This window comes from Dermacentor albipictus, chromosome 6 (assembly GCF_038994185.2).
Source record: "Dermacentor albipictus isolate Rhodes 1998 colony chromosome 6, USDA_Dalb.pri_finalv2, whole genome shotgun sequence".
Taxonomy (NCBI): Eukaryota; Metazoa; Arthropoda; class Arachnida; order Ixodida; family Ixodidae; genus Dermacentor; species Dermacentor albipictus.
In genome coordinates, this window is record NC_091826.1 from 87,989,165 (window position 1) to 88,010,896 (window position 21,732).

Below are 21,732 nucleotides of genomic sequence, written 5' to 3' on the forward strand. Positions count from 1 at the left end.
ATCATCATCAGCCTCGGTACGCCCAATGCAGGGCGAAGGCCTTTCCCATACATCTCCAACTACCCCGGTCATGTACTCACTGTGGCCACCGATAAGTATCATAGGAAAGCAACCAGCACAGAAACTTCACTTAACATAGATCCTCACATTGCAGCGGATCTACAAAATTTTTTTGTTTCCCTGTCATAATTTGCAGATTATGGAGCGCATCTATATTTTCGTTGTACTAAATCTTCGGCATATAAAGCAACACCTTCAGATTTTAAGAAGTAATAAATGAACGCTTTATGTGTGATAGTATAAGTTGTGGCTCCGAAAAACGAGGGTCATGCAATTCAATCCGGGACTTTGTTTTCTTTCCAGGTTTAAATGTACGCCTAGGCTGCAGGTTTTGTATGCAGCTGAAAGTGGTTCCTGTGCCCTGTTTTTGGTAGACGGCGCTCATTTTCCGCGCTTTTGGTTTGACTGTTATTCAAGATGGCGGAGAACAGTGTGAACGTCTACATGGAACACCGTATTGTGCTGAAGTTTTCAGTGAACGAGGGCCTAAGAGCTGCTGAAATTTATAGAAGACTTCAGGCTCAGTACGGTGATTATACAATCAGTCGTAGAAAGACATTTGAATGGTGTAAGCACTTCAAAGATGGCCGTGTCTCTATGACGGACGATCCCAGTCGTGGTGGATCACAGCCCACGGTGGTCATTCCTGAGAACAATGTGCGCGTGGAGCTGCTGATCGTGGGCAATCGTCGCATAACCTATCGTGAAATTGCAAGGGTGTGGAAGCTGCCGTTGGGAACAGTTAAAACATTAACTCATGATCATTTGTTGTTCCGAAAAGTGAGCGCACGCTCGGTCCCAAAGCAACTGTCCGCTTTTGACAGACACAGAAGAGTTGAAGTCTGTCGAGAACTGAAGGAAGGCCATGAAAGGGAAGGCCAGGACTTTCTGTATCACATCATGACATGTGACGAAACATGGTTCGCCCTTTCATCTGAGAATCCAAAAGAGCATCGATAAAGTGGAAGCATACGGAATCACTACCTCCCAAGAAATTTTGAACAGTTGCGTCTGCTGGTAAAGTGATGGCAAGTGTATTCTGGGATAAACAGGGAATTATTCACGCTTATTTTATACGCCATGGTGTCACTATCAACTGTGAGGATTACTGCCATTTTCTGCGTGATGTGCACGAGAGTTTACGGAAGAAACGTCCGGGTTTGATCACAAAGGGTGTGGTCTTTTTGCAAGACAATGCACGGTCGCATACCGCTCACCACACATTCAAAACAATCCAGGAACTTGGCTGGGAGATATCAGACCCCACCTCTATATTCCTGACTTCGCATCAAGTGATTTACACCTGTTCGGGCCCCTGAAGAATCCCCTTCGAGGAAAACATTTCAGCGCTGATGGTGAAGTGCAGAATGGTGTCCTACAATAGTTTCGTCGAAATAATAAATCTGTCTATGCCAAAGCATTGCAGCTAGGCGTTAGTTAAATGCTGTGATGAGCGTATAACTGTAGCTGGAGGTTATGTGGAAAAATAAATGCACTTTCCACTCTTTGAAATTTATTTTTCTATTTTTTTCAATGTCCTGGATTGACTTGAACGACTCTCGTATGTATGTATGTATGTATGTATGTATGTATGTATGTATGTATGTATGTATGTATGTATGTATGTATGTATGTATGTATGTATGTATGTATGTATGTATGTATGTACGTACGTACGTACGTACGTACGTACGTACGTATGTATGTATGGATGGATGGATGGATGGATGGATGGATGGATGGATGGATGGATGGATGGATGGATGGACGGATGGACGGACGGACGGACGGACGGACGGATGGTTGGATGGATGCCATCTTATTTTACCTAATGTACTACGTGCATTCATAAAGCAGAACACATTCCCAGCGCCAAACTTTGCGAGCCCCTAATGGGAACCTAAACCCATGGAGACGGGGCCCGCAGGCTCGGCTTCTTTCTACGCGCTGCTGCAACATACCCAAGCCACTGACATTGATTTATAGGTTGGTAGCATAGCAACGTTCAAGGCAGCTTTGCTCAAGACATCTCAGCAACAGCGCATGACACTTCTGAATGCACTGCAATGAAAATTTTATTGGAATTACTCGTTAATTCTGACCGGGCCTTACCAAATTTGAATTGGAACTTCAATGACTGTGTCGTTTCTGAGAGCAATGTTCAGTCTGTAATTCTAAATTTGTCGTTCAGCATTGTTGCAGTTGTGTTCATCCTTCCTTTCATTTTGTTCTTCGTGTTTCGGGAGCTTATATTAGTCTAACATTTTCAAACGCCGCAAGTAAACATTCATTTCTCGTTGTGATCGTAACGTGTGAACGTGAAGGATACGGGCAAACTAAGAGCTCGATCCTTTTTAGTTAGAACCCTATAAAACCAGACATAGATGAATTTGACTGGTCTTTTCATAGAAATTATGCAAATTATGCGAAAAAGAAAAAAAATGAGAACAGGCAAAATTTTATGAATATTTTATTTCTCTACCAAAGTTTGCTACCACCGGGGCTGCGGCCGCCCAGTGGTTGCAGGCACAATGAAAGTAATGACAAACAGTTTGCGGGTGTACAAGACTCAAATATGCATTACACATGAAATAACAGTGCATTGTCAGAGCACGGACAGGAAGGCAAGAAAACATGTCGCGGCGGATAAATGTGATACAGCGCCACCTCCGAACACAGCATCATCTAAACTTTCACACCAGCGCGTCACACCTCCGTCTGGTCGCGTCTCATCCGGTTGAGTGCGAGGACAGGCGAAAAACCTGAGAAACCTATTACCGTTAAAACAGCAGAAAAGGCTGAAAATATGAATTTGGGTTAACAACACAACGATGCGAATAAAGCTGAACACGTGTTGCTGTAAAGATATTTACGCAGCATTTGTCATTTCGTTGCGTTTTCCTCGAACAAGTGAGTCAAGAACGAGCAACATCTGCAAGGGTAATAAAGATGGCTGTAGACACTGCGACTATATATAAGTTGGCCGTCCTGCGATGGAGGCATGCGAAACTATGAAGTAGTTTGTCTGAAACGTAACGATGTGTGAGACTTCTAGAAAAACGGCTTCCACGGTAAAAACGAATCAGAGCACGCGGGAGCCGAACCCACATGTACCGCAAAGCGGTTGGCTTCACTCAACATTGAAGTGCTGTGGTCGAATACGTGGTTGAGCACTTTAGAAAAAAAAATTCTGGGGATTTACGGGCCCAAGCTATCATATGATTTTGAATCCGCCGTATTGGCGGACTACGGAATAATTTAGACCCTCCGAGGTTTCCTAGCACGCACCCAATACACGCTGCACGGGCGTTGTAGCACTTTGCTCTCACCAAGTGTACGGCTGGCAATGGCTGCGATTTGATCTCGCACACTCGGGCTTAGCAGCGCAACGCGAAAGCAACTGTAGGCCACCACGGCAGGTACTTTAGAATTAACCGCAACCTTCACCGTGGTAGAGGGAAAAGTTACCCTCCAAATGGAAAGTCTCGGCTGTGCATAATTTGAGATCTTGCATTCCTTTGATCCTTTACTGCTAGAAAATGCGCTACCACAGTAAGATAAAATACCATAGACCGTAGGAAATTACGTCATGTATTTTAATAACTCACAATAACACATTCCTAAAAAAATGTCATAAAGAAGCACACGAAGGAGGGAGGGTCAGGCGCAGAGGCCATCACCCGGCGTTAGGCACGGGGTCGCAGCCGAATAGTTGAAGCAACAGCTGAAACACCAGAACGATGCACAGGCACGGCGGCGCATCCTGTGAACGGTGAGACGGGAGGCGACGAGGCCGTTTATTCCAGCGAGTGCGCAAAACGACCGCGCTCCTCCGCTGAAAAGCTAGAGCGCTTCTAGATGGGTCTGTCCAGGTCCAGTAGCTGGTTGCACATGCGCACGGCGAGCACCAGATGCGACAGGTCGATGTGGGCCTGCCGCCAGGCCCTCGCGGTTAGACTCGGGTCTCGCTGTCTTTGGGCGCGGTACGCGTGTTCGTGGAGGAAGGCGAGCGCCTTTCCGGCGAAGGCGTCCTCCGGATCGGCGCCGAAAGCCATGTTCCTGCGTGTGTCAAAAGCGGGAGGCCCCCTAACGGCTCTGGCACTCTCACTTCGTGCGGAACTCATTTACGAAAGACGGGTTGTAGTGAACGTGTTTGTTTATTCTCGGGCAGCCTTGCTTTAGTGCATCGTGTGTTGTGGAGGCTTCGAGCGCAAATACATAAGCAGTATGTTTATAAACAAGCCACTATATTATAGGAAAAAAAGAAGAGCGAGCAACTGTGCTGACCTTTTTTTCATTTGCGATTGGCCGTTTTTCACAACAATCTTCGAAAAGCAACTTCTGGAAATTGGGCTATGCCCATTAATTTTATATCGGGGTAGAACTCCTGCGGTAAACTAGAACATTTCTTAAGAGGAAATAATAGGGAAGTTTGTTAATTTATCCTTTAAAACATTCTGGTGTTACACGTGCTAAAACTACGGTCTAATCATGGGCCACGCCATTGTGGGGGATCTCGGATTAATTTTGAGCACCTGGGGTCTTTCACGTAGCAACTAAGCTTTCACATAGCAACTAAGCCAGCGCAGTGGGTCCATGGGCACCTTGCAGTGGGCACGTGACGCTACGGTGGTTTCGTTCATCACGTACTGAAACGTGAACTGCACCACCGCTAGGGCTGCCTAGAAAATGACAAGGCGCTCCAAGCAACGCGCCCTTGCTTCATCCCTATGTTCTATGTTCCCTTCATCTCTATGTTCTTCATCCCTATGTTCAGCTAGAGGCATTGCGCCTCTAGCTGGGACCATCCATCATCACCTTCAGCTCTAGCTTGAGAACGCGCATGCGTTCGTGTATTCGAGTGCTACCACGCCTTCTCATGCCGACCGTGACATTTGCAGATTGGAACATCTCGGGTACTCTTGCCCTCCAACAAGCGAATGCAGGATTCATTGCGAATATGCGTGTTTAACCTATTTATTTATTTACTTATTTATTTATTTATTTATTTGAACATACTGCTAGCCTCCCATTTGAGACTGTTGCAGGAAAGGCGCAGGTTACATATTCAAGAGAACACAGTTCAAGTAGGCGTGGACATGGATAAGTTTGGTTGAATAAGGCAGTACATACGCACTCTATATTTATTATACGAATTCTATAAAAGGAGCGGGGAAAAATAGTAAACACCATGTTGGAAGGTTTAGCACACAGAAGAACAAAGAAAGAAAATGTAAATATATTTAATGTGCAATGCGCAAGAGACAGCATTCAGCAGGTATTTATATCAGGGCAGAATACAAGACACTGGGAAGTGAATCATAATGTGATTGTACGACGCAGCTCACCTATGTGCAGGTCAGAGCTACAGAGCATTGTTTCATACCTTGGCGATAAATGTTTCGAGCGATGTGCAGGTCACAACGTCATCAGGCAACATGTTCCATTCACGGATTGCATGTAGAAAAAAGGTGTACTTACATATGTCTTTGTAAAATCTGTCTTCTGTTAAGTGCTTGGTGTGTTTTGTTCGAGAACTACGTGTATCTGTCCGTAGTCACTAGTAAGTAGTAAGTAGTAAGACTAGTAAGACTAGTAAGTAGTCACTAGTCCGTAGTAAGTAGTCACTCCCATCGTTTTCGTGAGTATGTTGTCACTGAAGAAAAGAAAATTGCAAGATGCCTATGTCGTGCCGTGCCGTGTCTCGAGCGAGTTGTTGAAACGAGTCAAACGAGTCAAACAGCTGCACAGCGTTGTAATCCGCTAAACCACATCACTTAGCCAAAGATGCCAAACAACACACCCCATATTTTTTTTTTTTGTATGATATCATAGCCAGGTTCACTGCACTGAAGTTTGGCACGAAGTTAGAGTGAAATATTATTTCCTCTTTAATTTATTCCAAGTTTCTTCCCAAAAAACATCCTGGAAAGTTACGCGTCAATTTATCACGTGTTACTTTTTAGGGTGACGAACACAGGCTGGATCAACAGGGTTTGTTTTCATTCAACGGTCATGCGCACTTACCTGACGTTAGGCTTTCCTAGCAATCCGTCCCGCTTGATGAACGCTCTTTCAATCAGCACGAGTCTTTCGTTGACCATCCGCAAGGTGGGTTTGCTGCATGGAATTAACAAAGAGAGGGAATTCACGAAGGATAGCAGGAGCCTCGGCGCCTAAAGCAGGTCTCATTGCGCATGACGCGATGACTATCATCACCGACGTATTTAGGTCTACTGCAGGACGAAGCCCTTTGACAACAACAAATTGTAATAGACAAATGCATGCATTAATCGGCTCTATCTTGTATTGTAAGCGACAAGAAGATTGCTACATGCTCGGGCAACTTTTTATGGTCATAAAAGGAAAGCTACGGCGGAGAGACATGTACATGTAAAGGAGCCCCTAAAAAGAAGTCACGCACTCTCACCCATGTTAGTAGGCTCGGAGAGCATCAACGCAAAAAAAAAAATCTTAATTATAACAGCATAATAAGACAAAATAGACCTCTGAGCGGTAATAAACAAAGTTCTATCTTTATTTCTTTCTGCGTTCGGGCAAATCGGAAACCGCCGCACATGAAAGCCAGTCAGTTTAAGCATTTGTTTGAAGACACAAAAGCGCTCTCAAACACTGCCGGAATACTTGTCTAACAGTAACACATGCTCAGAAGTACCGCCTTCTCGGCGGCACAGGATGTTGTACGAGCGCATTACCGCCATTAAACCACCACCACTACTGCGTTCTAAAGCATTTTCCTTTCCTTGGCACCCATGTTGTTTGTTAGAACACAGAATACATGTCGCACATTTCGCTCGGATAGTTGATCAGACGAAACAAGCTCACACTGCGAGAAAAGACGAGGAGAGAGGCCAGAATGGCATAGGACGTTGCGCAGCCAGGTTAATATAGGCAAATGGGCAGCGAAATTTCTATAAAGCTGTCATGTCTAGAATGATTTGGCCTGTTGCAACTCTAACAATCCGTCATGGGGACAATTTATGTCAAGAAAGACGTATGACGTCACACCTGGACGTCGACATCTCCTGCTCAGCGCGAACGTCTGAGATTTTTTAGGGTCTGGCATTTCGACCGCCACGCCCGCAGTTATGGTTCTTCGCTGAGCTTGCAACTTGCCCCGGGTGATGCCGCAGTGCGTCATCAAATTGCAGGCATGACCTTTGTGTTCAGGTGAACTTAAGTACGCTGCTGATTTTGTAAATATTTTTTCGGTACGTTCCTTAAGAACGCCAGAGCATAGGATGGGAATGAGTGGCGGTATACCACAGATATTTCCAGAGCCGCCTCACTCTTATTTGCACTTCGTATTGTTATGCATCCCATATACGTATCTAAACAAAAAATAATATGTTTCAAAGAATGAATACAGTACGCAAAGCCAACACGCAATCGCAATATTACAATACATGCGCAACCTTTTCACAGAATCATTCAAGCACTCATAATTCTGTGCCGGCACCGTATAATCACATCTAACAGTTATCAGACAACACAGTGTTGCACCATATTGTCAACAAAATAAAAACACACATTTCAACCTATCAATTTTGCTGTCCGAAGTGCGCTCTGAGCTTGTCAAACACTGCCCCACGATTCTTCGCGTAGCGCTTTGCATTCATTGTCACGACGCGGCACACTACGTCGGATGCAGCAGCGTGAACATGCTCGATAACGACAAGTCTGGCCCTGACACCTTTTGCCTATCAATGCCGTGTGCTAGCTCAGGCGAAATTTGAAGTGAAGCGCATGCCAAGCGTTGAATAAACACGCAAATGAATAAAGAACAACGAACTGGACGATACCACCAGGCTCAAGTTATCAAAGCCATCCCGCACAACAATACCGCTGTACTGAGGCTTGCTAAGGCCGGCTGTATCACGGATCAGAAGCACTAGGCGTTAGGGGGCCCCAAAATGAACTAAAACACAGCAAAAAAAATTAAACATTTCCTACATTAGTATACCATATTCATCTGAGATTGTTAGCTTATTTGGCAATATTCTGTTGAAACATTTTCGAACATTTTTTTTATTTTTCACATATGTTTCTTCCTTCAGTGTTTGCCTCTCCCCCACTCCACCTAGTCGTGCTTACATCGTTCTGCTCTGCATGATTTCTCCACCAATAGGTGTTGGCTGCAAGATTCACGGCGCTTTCCTTTCCAAGTTTCACGACCTATAGCCCTAATGTGGTGTGCGAATAGTCTGCGCATCGCACCAACTGTCCCTTTTCCACTTTTTAAAGACACTTTATTTCTTAGAGGGTTACGGTATTTTACCGTATTGGGTATGACCCTATTTCGTGAGCCGACCCCGGAGATAGTGCAGTCTAAAACGTGTGCGCTGGGCCTGAACACAGATCTGGTACCAGTGTTCCCATGTTAACGGTAGTACCACCAAGCGATACCAGGGTTACAACCATGCCTTGTCACCATCTGGTACAGGTGGTAGCACCGTGAACCACTGTCGTGGTATCGTCATGTGCTTGTGTCTGTATTAAGGGGAGCGTTCTTGTATTTTTCCGTCGGGCCAAAGAAAAACAGGTAAACATTTATTTTGATGCATGTTCGGAGTAGACTTCGTGACAGCTTGCGTTTTGAGACACCGCCATTGCAACGTTGCGCCTCTGGTCGATGATGCAGACGCTGTCTTTTGAAATTCTGCGTGACTATCAGAATAAATTATACGGTTCATATACGCCACTCTTACTAACAACTCGACCAGGAAGATGACTATTTTTTACACTTGGCCAGGTACGGCTATCAGCTTCCTTAGCCTCCCTGGAAGTTTCTGAACTGTAATCCAAGTTCCGGCTTCATCTGTACCCACTAACAAAACGTGCCTATGAGGCACAATATGCATTGTAGGGGGGGGGGGGAAGAGCTTGCGGGCACCTGCCAACTGAATAGGCAATGCCACGTTAGGTGTTATACGAGGCGCCGCGACTCGATACAACAACCAAACTTCGCTGCCCCGTATGGCTCAAAATTTGCTTCAATTTTACGTGACTAAACAGAATATTCTACGCCACAGCAATTAAAGAAAAACCATGCAAGAGAATTTGTTTTCCAAAACACGCATTCTCTCTCAGGCGCATTTGCTCTTGACGGATACAGGCTCGGTGATGGCGTAATTGGGTGTCAAGTAGCAAGGGAACAACAGATCGCAATATTCGTAGCTGCCTTCGCCTAGCTTTCTTATTACTTTGTAGCTGAGGCTGCGATATAACGTAGGCGAATATTGGCGAAGATCCCCGGTGCGAATCTTTGGCTGCTTTTTGCCGCACAGATGCGAGTTGTTTGCTTGTCCCATGGGTAACACTTTTGTCTTTTGCCCTATACATTTTTTCTATTGCACACAACGGCGAGGTGTAACTGTACTTGTGTTTACAAAAGACGCATTTAAATAGTGAATTAATTCTCGCCACCAGAGATACCCCAAATTTCTGACCAGAGATTAAACCGGCGATAGCTACGAAAACTTATTTTAATAGACTTTTGAAGTTGTCTGCCACAGCTGTTGTCATTCTTGCAACCGTGAATACTTCGTTGCCCCAAAGAAACAATTCGATTTCACCCCTTAAGCAGAGGGTAGTGTGTCATAAGTCAATCAAACACCCTTTATGTACCCATGAATGCATCAAAACGTTTAGCGTGTTGTACAACTACAGATACAACTATACATGGCGGCGTTACACAAATGTGCTAGAAGAAACTCCCTCCGAGTACAACTACAGATACAACTATACATGGCGACGTTACACAAATGTGCCAGAAGAAACTCCCTCCAAGACATTTTATTAGCAGTCGCATCTAGCGAATGAGTGTTCACAGGTGGTGATTACACGCCAAATTGTCAACTCACTCGAGCTTGCGATTGCCCAACCAGGAGCGGAAATTCTGGGCCCGTTGTTGGAATTTCTTCGTCTCGCTGATCAGCCATTCTGGAGGGCAAAGAAGAAAGCGACTATACCATGCTGAAAGATGGACATAGAGATAAATGCATAACTGCAACGTTCGTGGCCGCATTATGTGACGGTCCGTATGCATATATATATATATATATATATATATATATATATATATATATATATATATATATATATATATATATATATATATATATATATATATATAGATATTGTTACGGGAATGAAGAAACGTTCGTATATTTACAGGTAGCTTTTAATGGCTGAGCCAACAAGCGTAGAGCATCGATCCTGCTAAAACACTTCTTCGTCCTCTCCAAGACCACCATCGGCGTCGTCTTCTTTCAACATTACCGACTGTGACATCACCCCCGTCGGAAAAAGCACCTGATTGGTGCGGCTCATCGGTCGAAGAAAGGTAAGGTTTGAGACGGCTGACGTGGATGATGTCAGAGAGGGGTGAAGGCACCGTGGCATTCAGCGGAGACACTTCATATGGGACAGGGGTCACCTGGCGAAGGATGCGGTAAGGGCCATATTATCTCGAGAGGAATTTCTCGGAAAGACCAACATGCCGAGCTGGATACCACACTAGCACAATAGCGCCTGGCTCGTAGTTCACGTCGTGATGGCGCTTGTCGTAACGCTACTTCTGGCGTGTCTGGGAAGCAGAAAGACGAATGCGGGCAATCTGGCGTGCTTGGGTCGCTGTGGCTATTACATCCCGAGTGTACTCTGTCGGCGACTCGAGCGTGGTCGAGAGGAGTGTCGAAAGGCAAAGTCGGCTCACGGCCGAAGAGGAGATAGAAGGGTGAATAGCCAGCTGTGTCGTGGCGCGAGGAATTGTAGGCGAACGTGACAAATGGTAGAGCAATGTCCCAGTCGCGATGATCGGAGGAAACATACATTGCGAGCATGTCCGTTAATGTACGGTTCAGGCGTTCGGTAAGACCGTTAGTTTGAGAATGGTAAGCGGTAGTAAGTTTATGTTTAGTAGCACATGATCGAAGTAGGTCGTCTATGACTTTGGCAAGAAAGTATCTGCCACGATCGGTGAGAAGTTGACGAGGTGCACCGTGGTTCAAGATAACGTCGTGAAGCAAGAAATCAGCGACGTCTGTAGCGCAGCTGGTCGGTAGGGCTCTAGTAATGGCATAGCGAGTTGTATAGTCTGTAGCGACGGCAATCCATCTATTTCCGTGCTTGGATATAGGGAATGGTCCGAGGAGATCAAGGCCAACGCGAAAAAAAGGGTCGGCCGGTATTTCCAAAGGCTGCAGCAGTCCGGCAGGAGGCACAGCTGGTCTTTTGCGGCGTTGACACGACTCACACGCGGCAACATAGCGCCGGACGGAGCGGTTGAGACGGGGCCAGAAGAACCGTCGCCGAATTCGGTTATAGGTCCGCGTAACGCCAAGGTGTCCAGCGGTGGGAACGTCGTGCATCTGCTGCAGTACAGTCTGTCGCAGATGAGACGGAATGACGGTCAGGAGCTCGGGCCCGTCGGGGTGCATGTTGCGGCGATACAGGATGCCATTTTGTAGCACGAACATGTGAAGGGATGGGTCAGACGGATCAGAGAGCAGGCGTTCGATAACTGGGTGTAACGACTCATCGCGTCGTTGTTCAGCGCCAATGTCTTGCAAGGCAGAGAGCGAAAGAACGCAGATCGGTGCGACATCCACTAAGCCGTCCGGTACATCGACGGGATTTCGAGACAGGCAGTCGGCGTCCTGATGTAGATGACCCGACTTGTAGACCACAGTGTATGTGTATTCCTGCAGCTGTAGGGCCCAGCGACCGAGGCGGCGGGTGGGATCCTTGAGGGAGGAAAGCCAACAAAGGGCGTGGTGGTCAGTTGTAACTGTAAATGGTCGTCCATATATGTAGGGTCGGAACTTGCCCACCGCCCAAATGAGGGCGAGGCACTCGCGCTCAGTAATCGAGTAATTGCGCTCGGCGGGAAAGAGGAGGCGACTGGCGTAGGCGATAACGTGGTCGTGCCCACATTGGCGTTGAGCTAAAACTGCGCCGATTCCGTAGCCACTGGCGTCAGTGCGGATTTCTGTCGGAGCGGAGGGGTCAAAATGGGCGAGAACAGGAGGTGTAGTAAGCAGCGTGATGAGCTGCGAGAAAGCAGACGCTTGTTCAGAGCCCCAATAGAAAGGAACGTCTTTCTTCAGGAGGTCAGTCAGGGGACGGGCAACACGGGCGAAATTTTCCACAAACCTGCGGAAGTAAGAGCAAAGGCCCATAAAGCTGCGAACATCTTTGGCACAAGTTGGTACAGGGAAATTCTGCACAGCATGAACTTTAGCGGGGTCGGGGCGAATGCCTGACGAATCGACAAGGTGTCCGAGCATAGTTATTTGGCGGTGACCGAAGTGGCACTTGGACGAGTTGAGCTGTAAGCCAGCGGTGCGAAAAACAGAAAGAACAGATGAAAGTCTTTCAAGATGAGTCGCAAAAGTTGAAGAGAAGACGATGACGTCATCAAAGTAGCACGAACAGATGGACCATTTCAAACCACGCAAGAGCATGTCCATCATCCGTTCAAAGGTCGCCGGGGCATTGCACAAGCCAAATGGCATTACTCGGAACTGATATAGGCCGTCTGGTGTGACGAATGCGGTCTTTTCACGGTCCATGTCATCCACGGCAATTTGCCAATATCCAGAGCGAAGGTCTATAGATGAAAAATAAGTGGCACCGTGGAGACAATCCAGAGCATCGTCAATGCGGGGAAGTGGATACACATCTTTCTTGGTGATCGTGTGTAGATGATGATAGTCAACGCAGAATCGCCAGCTGTTATCCTTCTTTTTGACAAGAACAACAGGGGACGCCCACGGACTGGAAGAGTATTCAATAATCCCTTTGGCAAGCATCTTGTCAACCTCGCTCTGGATAACTTGTCGTTCAGAGGGCGACACCCGGTATGGGCGTCTGCGAACAGGTGCTGCATCGCCGGTATTTACCCGATGCGTCACGACCGTAGTTTGTCGCAAAGGGCGATCGTTCAGATCGAAAATGTCGGAGTAGGACTCGAGGAGGCCACGGAGCTGTGCGGCTTGTTGGGTGGAGAGGTACGGTGCAATCATCTTTGTAAAGTCATCGGTCGGGGCTGATGCAGAAGGCGCAGAATGAGCAGTGGTCGAAGATGGCACAACAGATAGAGCAGAAATGTGGCACTCGTGCGTTGGTGACAACGTGGCAAGAGACATGCCTCGAGGAACTACTTGCGGGCACTGTCCGAAATATAGGATCGGAAGACATGTCTGATTGTCCGCAACAGAAACGATGGTGTGTGGGAAGGAGACATTGTGAGAAAGCAGGACTGACGTCGCGGGAGTGAGGACATAGTATCCATCAGGTACAGGTGGGCTGGCTAAAACAGGGATGAAGGTTGCTGCAAGAGATGGCAGGCGTATAAAATCCGCGGAACAAAGCTGAGCGGGAGCTTGAGCAGGAAGGTCAATGGGAACAGGTAGGGGTAAGTCAAGTTGTACGACACCGGCGGAACAGTCAATCAGAGCAGAATGGGCGGACAAAAAGTCGAGTCCGAGGATCACATTGTGAGGGCAACGTTCAAGCACACTAAACAAAACGGACGTGTAGCGAACGGCGACACTGACACGAGCAGTACACATTCCAAGCACAGCCTGAGTTCCACTATCGGCGACCTGGAGCAGTCGAGTCGGAGCAGGAGTAAGTACCTTTTTCAAGCGCGTTCGAAGCTCCGCACTCATGATGGAAATTTGGGCTCCAGTGTCGATGAGTGCTGTAACGGGAAAACCATCCACGTCCACGTCCAGAAGGTTCCGATTAGTAGGCAGGGTCAGCAGAGGAATTTCAGGCCGTTGTTCTAGAGCAGCGTCACCTCCAGGAGCTGCCCCAGTTAGTTTCCCGTCGGAGAGCGGCGACGGTAAGCTGGGGATGGAGAGCGACGCAGCTGGGGCGAACGGGAGCGGCGACTATGTGGTGATGACGATCGGCTGGTTGTGGTGGCTCGAGCGTTGTCAGGTGCGTCTCCAACCTCGGTGGAGAGTGATGGTGGGCGAGGATTCTGTGGGGAGCGGCGGTAGGCGGGAAAGCTTGGTTGAGAGTGGGCTGGCCAGGAACTTCGACAGTGGCGAGAAATGTGGCCCACACGTCCACAGTAAAAGCAGATGGGTCTATCGTCATGGGTGCGCCATTCGGCCGGGTTGCGATAGCTCGGATATGGACCGTATTGGCTCCGGTGAACAGGGGCAGTGGCAGCAGACGAAGCAAAGTCAGGACGGCTGGCGGAGCAGATGGATGGAAGACCTACATTCGCAAGTTCTTGGCGAATGACCGACTGAATAAGTGACACAAGCGGCCGGGAATCGTCAAAGCACTGCGTCACAGGCGTGGCAGGAGACGCTGCTTCGATTTCTCGCCGAACGATACGGACGACGTTCTCGGAGGAGGTGGGCTCACGCGGTGGACAAATGTCTTCGCACGTCGACGAAGCTGCGGTATTAGGTAGACGCGTAAACTGTTGAACTATGCGGCGACTCTTCGCGTCTTCAATGATCTTCGTTAATGATCTCATTGACCGTTGTGATATTCTTATAAACTGCAGGTTAAACGCGTCGTCCGCGATGCCCTTTAAGACGTGGCTGACCTTGTCTGCCTCTGCCATATTGTTATCTACTTTGCGGCAAAGAGCGAGGACGTCCTGGATATAGGCCACGCACGATTCAGTAGACGTCTGTACACGGGTCCCAAGGTCCTTCTTTGCAGCACGTTGGCGGCCGACGGGTTTGCCGAACAAATCCCTAAGCTTCTGTTTGCACTGGTCCCAACTCGTAATCTCTTCTCCATGTGTTTCGAACCAGACCCGTGCTGTTTTCTTGAGGTAGAATATTACATTAGCCAGCATAAGCGTGTTATCCCACCTGTTGTGTGCGCTGACCCGTTCATAATTCTGTAACCAGTCATCGACGTCAACGTTGTCAATCCCGGAAAACATGCCAGGGTCGCGAGGCTGGGCCAGGATGACCGTCGGTGGCGACGACGGGGCCGCGGTTGAACTGTCGCCTTCGGAAGACATGGCGGCCAGGTTACGTCCGCTGCGGAGCTCCGTCTTGCTCGATTACCTCGCACGTCCACCAATGATGTTACGGGAAGGAAGAAGCGTTCGTATATTTACAGGTAGCTTTTAATGGCTGAGCCAACAAGCGTAGAGCATCGATCCTGCTAAAACACTTCTTCGTCGTCTCCAAGACCACCATCAGCGTCGTCTTCTTTCAACGTTACCGACTGTGACAATATATATATATATATATATATATATATATATATATATATATATATATATATATATATATAAAGTAAAGACGCCGACAACAGGCAGTAACACGACAACAACAGCGCTGACTATCAAGCTGTGGTTCATTCTAACACAGCAAAAATAGTTAAGGGACAAACGGTAAGCAAGGAAGGCAGCCAATTTTGCCGTCAGAAAAAAGACAACGAAAAAAAGGAGAGAAACTAATGGTATATTCGACTGGTTGCCTTCAACGGCTGACTCGGATTTGGGCAGATCCGAGACTCGGGGGCAGAGGACAAGCGAGCACTTCGAACGTGTGAATCACTCTCGCACGAGGAAATCTCAGAGGCGAAAGCAAGTGACTGCAGGAACCGGCGGATTTCGCTAAGCCAAAACTCCCAGCCGCGGGCCCGTGGGACAAGATTTCCTTTCAGACGCTGGCATGCAGTGGCTCGTCACCAGGAACGGTGACATTGTGTCGTGCTGACGTGGCGGGAAATACTCTCAGTGTTGACGACTGTTCCGACGACGAGGCTCGGAGCTCCTGTGAGCGCTTGACGCTGGAAGAGAGCGGTCGAAAAGAGCCAGCCTACCGAAAGGCGCGCTCTGGCTTTCCACTAGCCTTGAGGGCACACGAGTGTTGCGAGAGTGGTCTGGAGCACTCCGAAAGGACCAGCCAAAGATGCCATGGGTAGCGAGTTACCAGGCATTGACTGGGGTAAAAGCCACGGCCGAACAGCAACATCACTAACTATATCTATTACGTGGTAAAACTGAAGGCAATCCTAAACAATGCCAGAAAGATTACAATTACCACGCAAAAATGACAAAATCAATGAAAAGAAATATGACAAGCAAAAAAACAGACATAGAGAACCCAAAATCGTTCGCTTCTGTTACCTGGCAGTCTGTTTTAAGGCTCGGCAAGAAGATCTTATATATTGTAACTAGAATCAGTTATGTTATATTGTCACTCACCAGACTCTTTGCTGCCATTGTCAGCATTATTTTTGCATTTCTTGTGTTTTTGGCTTGATCTTCAACATGAAATACTAACTAGTTTCCAATGTCCCATTAGTGCCCCTATGACGGTAGTTCAGCCCAGGAAACCCCTGGGTCATATAGTATGGTAGAGAAATAAATGCATACGCATCCAGTGTAACTGTTCATTTTATCATGCGAACGTCGCCAGGGAAAACAGGCCCTTGTCACTAGCCCGATTTCACACCTACTTTAAATGATACTAAGAGAGAGATCATAGGCTTTGAATGGCCTTCACTCAATTAAGGCCAATCACAGGCTATAAGAAAAGAAAGACAGGATGCCCCCAATCATTGTCAGATTTAAGGAATAGGCTGATCGGGACCTGTGGATTACGAAGAAATATGCACTTCAATCTGATTGCATATACATAAACGAAAACTTGACACGAGTGCAAAAGAAGTTGTTTTGGCTGAGCAGACAGAGGGACAGACAACAGGGCTATAAATTTGTCTGAATGCGCAATGGCATAATTTTCACTAAGCTCGACGAAGGAAGTCCTGCTATGATCATTGCAACAAGAAACGATTTGGAAAAATAAACTAATGTCTGAGTTCATGTCTTTTTCGGAGTGAGATTTTCACGTAAATCAGTTCAGTAAGAAAGAACGGTTAAAGCAATAGCTAAGTTTATTACATATAAACATACGAAGCAAAAACAAAAACTGGCACCGGTTATGTGCTTACGTAAACACTCGGCAGAAAAGAGGAGATGCAATCGTCTTGACAGGTTAATCTCGATTAAACTTGACGAAGCCTTTACAGCCTTGCTGAGTACTGTCATTACGCTTGGTGTCGAGAAAACAGAAAAGGAGGAGGGGTGGTCATGTTTGTGAGCGATACCTGGTTATTATATGAAATTGAGGTATCCATAGAAAACGCAGAAATGGTGCTTGTCTCTCTTAGCAAGATGGATACAACTTACATTGTATGTGCAATATGCAGAGCACCAAACAAGAACATTACTTTATTTCTCGAAGAGCTAACCTCACTCCTAAATATATATATAAATTAAAAGCAGTTTATTTTAGCGGCAGATCTAAATATAGATATAATGCTAAACTCAAAGAGGGTAGTAGGTAGAGACTACTTAGACCTGCAGGCTGAATTTGACTTAGTTAACCTTATTAGTAACTGTACAAGAGAGGAATTTTTAGGTTTCCTAATAACTACATCATGCATCGACCATATAATTGTTCATATAGAAAACAAACACTGTTCATCAGGAGTCATTAAATTGAAACTAGCAGATGACTACTTTGTGGCACTAGGAACCATGAAAGAAACTTGCAACCATAGGGACAATGCGAATATAAGACCTAGAATCAGGGGCATTTTAGACAGCATGAGTGTAGACAAAGCTATTCAGAACACAATCTGGCATGCTATATTAGCTTTGGATCATATGAGGCTATATAATAAATTTCTCGAAAAGTTCCACCTCATATACGCGATGTCATCCAAAGCTGGCAAAATAAAGCAAAGAAAACCAAACAACAATTGGATAACGCAGGATATCATGTGGTTGTGTTACTTAAAGGATAAACCTTGGCAGAACTGTAGAAGGGATCCAGAAAATGCCAGACTTAGGCAGGAATTTCGCATACTGCGAAATCTTATAACATCCAAAACACGACAGGCAAAAAGAAGATACCTATACTAGCAGTTTGCATAAACAGGAATGATGGAAGAAAAACATGAGAATTGCAAACAGTTTAATGGACTGCATCAAAGAGGCTATAATTGAGGATGTCAGCGACAAAAACTTTCCGAAGGACGAAACACAGTCATTGTGTGAACTGTTTAACGAGACATTCATTCACGCATCAGATAAGCTGCGCATGGCTCATGGTACGAATCATCTCGATATAAGTCAATACATTCATGCGCACAGACATCGTTCCTTCCTGAGATAACAGAAGCTGAGCTATGGAATATAATAGATAGAGTGAAGATGTTCAAACCACCAGGTTTTGATAAGATCGACGTACGAGACCTGCACTCAACGGAATATGAGAAACCGCAATAATGCCCAAGGAATAGAAAATTTCAGTAGTGAGACCTGTGTACAAAAGCGGAAAGAAAAGTGAGTGTGCAAACTACAGACCGATTTCTATTATATCGGCCCTGGCTTATAATTTGGCAAAACACGTGGCATCCGTTATGCAGTCTTTCTGCGACAAATATTCATTAAACAACCCGGCACAATATGGGTTCACAAAGGACCGGAACACAACTACACTCTTAGAAGAATTATCGGATAACGTTAACACCGCAATTGAAAACAATCACCTTATGCTAGCATTGTTTTTACACCTATCAAAGGCATCTACTATTATTGATCACTCCTTATTGTTGCAAAGGTTCCTCACCAACGAATGCTCCTAAGTGAGTCTCTATTTTTATATAGCTCACATTGCGATCCGTGCACATGTAATGCAATATTTATTGAACATGCGATCAAGTATCTCGGAACAGTATTTGATTAGCATATAACATGGAATGATCATGTGCAATATATATGTAACATGCTTAGAACTGTGTCTGAGTTGATGTACAACCTAAAAGGTAAAACTTCGATGTACTTGAGACGCACCATATACATGGCACTGGCTGAACCTGTTATACCCTACGGTATTGCATTGTATAGAAGTTGTTCTGATCACAAAATGGGGGCAATAAACCGCATAATTAAAAGAATAGTAAATAGTGTAACCTAGGGAAATATGCTGCAACAGGCTGACTAAGAGGAACAATGCAACATGCATGGCATACTGGAAATGCGTGAACTATTTTATTAAACTCTGTTCACACGTCATTACCATGCAAAAAATTTCAAAGTACCTGTAGAAAAAAATGACGTCGCCTTAAAAAAGACAGAACTATACATTAAGCCACGATGTCTTAGACATTATGGGAAAAAGATACGGTGATATTACGTGCCACAGATATTTAATGATCTTGTATAAGCGTTTGGGAATTTCAAAACTAAACGAAAAATGACTAAATCAATAAAGAAATCGTGCTCATCTTTGCAGATAAATCACTGATGGCCTCTTGCGTGCACAAGGTTGCTTTCTTGGGTTTGTGCCTTAGATGTTCTGTGAGTTGTAATATGGCTCATTTCAAGCTATTATGACGTGCTCTATTTATTTATTTACTTTGTTTAATTTATGTCGAGTTGTACTCATAAATGCTTATTATGTCTCTATAATTTTGTATAATATGCCTTGTATGCACAAGTATACCATACATCATTGTGTTGTGGTACACATTCCGTAATTCACCATTCTGGCTGAACAACCAACAAGCACGCTGTGCTGAGGTTGAACAAATGAAAACCTATGTACCAAATGAAGATTAGTTAATTTTGATTTGATTTTATTACACTGACCATTACATTTGACACCTCGCTTCTGCTGTCAGACGACACAAGTGATCAGAGCAACCAAGCTACGTCTGTTCATTTTATCGGCGCAACAATCAACGCTCCCTGGAATTTGCGCACAACGCGGCGCTACCATCGGCGAAAAGTGGCTGCGCGCTGACAGTGGTCCAGACTATAGCCGGGCTCCTTGGCCACACAGCCTCACTTATCTCCGTGCCACTCTCTACCTTGCCCATTTCGAGGCGCAACTAAAGCTTCCGAGGATCTGTCACAAGATACGGTGCTCCAGTAAGAAACTGAACCCTACTTGGAAGCCTAAGAGCTTTTCAATGGGTATTTAAAAGAAAAGGTAGCGTTGCATGGTCGACCTACCAAGCGATATGTTGTGCTTGCTCATCTCTTTGACGATGTGCGGCTCCAGCCCATCGACGGCCGCTCGCAGCTCGTCTGCCATTTCGGACACGTTGTAGGGCAGCAGCGCATCCTCGGCAAGCCGCAGGGTAAGCGCCGCGTTCATCTGGCTGCAACGCAGCGTCAGCTCGAACTTCGAGTCCACCGCATGTTCGAAAAGCTCGCGGTTGTCGTACGCCGTGTGGTAGGCCGGAAACCAGCCCGACGGTCGAGACTGCACGAAAAGGAATCGCTTGAAAACCTACGGCACAGAAATTTCTCTTTGGCCTAATTTGTTATGAATGATAAGCATATATCACTAAGGCAATCTTGGCAAAGCCTGAGAGCTTGTAATTGTTTATTTCTTGATGCGAAAGCGCTAAATGGCTCATTGAGCGGGAAACCTTCCTAGTAGTCTTCAGCTTTCGCCTAAAAGACGCGAAGGCGAATGCCTTGTACAACTTATTGTAATTCGGCTTAATCCACTTTAATCCGCTTTAATCCACCTTATTCCTCGTTCATCCACTATAATACGCCTTAACTCTCCTCAGTGAACCTTAGAAGACCCTAATCCTCACCAATCCGCCTAGTTATCTTTGGTCCACCTTAATACAATCACTAATCAATCATTAATAATCTCTTATGCACAGAGGGACATGTTTTGGTTCGCTTCTGACCTTCCTTGGGTCACGTAATATTTTTTTTACTTTACAAGGCCACCTGCAAACTTAGAGATGTATGGACGGTAAGGATGTAAGGCATGTAAGAGATGTAGAGCTGCATTTGCCGCTTCTCGGCAACTTCACCTTATGCAGCCGTAATATTTTCCAGGAAACGTTTCCGGCGAAAGCTATGCACGATGGCGAGTTTTCTGTTTTTTTTTTCCACCATACGGCCAGTGCCGCCGCCGCCGCGGATGCATGGAGGTGAGCACCATCTGGTGGTGTTTCATGGAACCTGGCAACGCCCCTGGTGCGTGCCTCCAGCTCTGATTGGTTGAAATTTAGGTCACGGACACCACACATTCATTGGAAGGTGTAGGTAAACAGCTTTGCTGTGGAACGTTGGTGGTAGTGAGTTTAGAACTTATGACCGCACCCTCAGAAGTCGATTCTTTCCCACAGGGCTAAACTTGCCAAGGCGTCTCAACGCGCTCGCTTGCCCGCGAGGAGTTCACAACTCGGACGATTCAGCGGCGTTCAGTTGAACAACAGTGATTTCGCATTCACAACTCATAAGTGCTTAGGTGTCCTCGGAATGTTGGTTTTAGGACCGAAGTGTGATCCCGTCATAAACCATTTGGTTGGTTCCGGGAGCCTATTTATTTCAGTAGTTCCGCTCAGCATGACAATTAGCCATATGCTGAATGGACGATTGTATGGTTGATTCGCGTGCTTTTCCAATCCAGGAGCAGTTGCTGCGCATGTCGTTGGTATCCTTTGACATCCTCCACTGGCTGTTTCGAAGCGCTCTAGACCGCTCTCGTGAACGGCGTTGCCTTCGGCTCGTTGAAGGAGGGCGGGCACCCTTCGTTCGGCTGGTTCTCGATCGCTCTCCTCCTTCTTCAAGCGCTCTGAGGCCCTTCGAGCACTGTGGTTGAAGCAGTCGTC

The 21,732-nt window shown here is 46.2% G+C and overlaps 1 protein-coding gene across 1 annotated transcript in view; it reads right to left on the minus strand.

Annotated features, from left to right (window-relative positions):
* Nucleotides 1-3,630: 3,630 nt before the first annotated feature.
* LOC139046965 (N-acetylated-alpha-linked acidic dipeptidase 2-like) overlaps nucleotides 3,631-21,732 on the minus strand; it is a 100,002-nt gene continuing 81,900 nt past the window's right edge. The window contains exons 17-20 of the mRNA XM_070520884.1: nucleotides 20,105-20,357; nucleotides 9,945-10,023; nucleotides 6,088-6,180; nucleotides 3,631-4,119 (exon numbers count right to left, since the gene is read on the minus strand). Coding sequence (XP_070376985.1) covers nucleotides 3,915-4,119; nucleotides 6,088-6,180; nucleotides 9,945-10,023; nucleotides 20,105-20,357 — 630 coding nt within the window. The 3' untranslated portion in view covers nucleotides 3,631-3,914. The remainder of the gene's footprint in view (nucleotides 4,120-6,087; nucleotides 6,181-9,944; nucleotides 10,024-20,104; nucleotides 20,358-21,732) is intronic.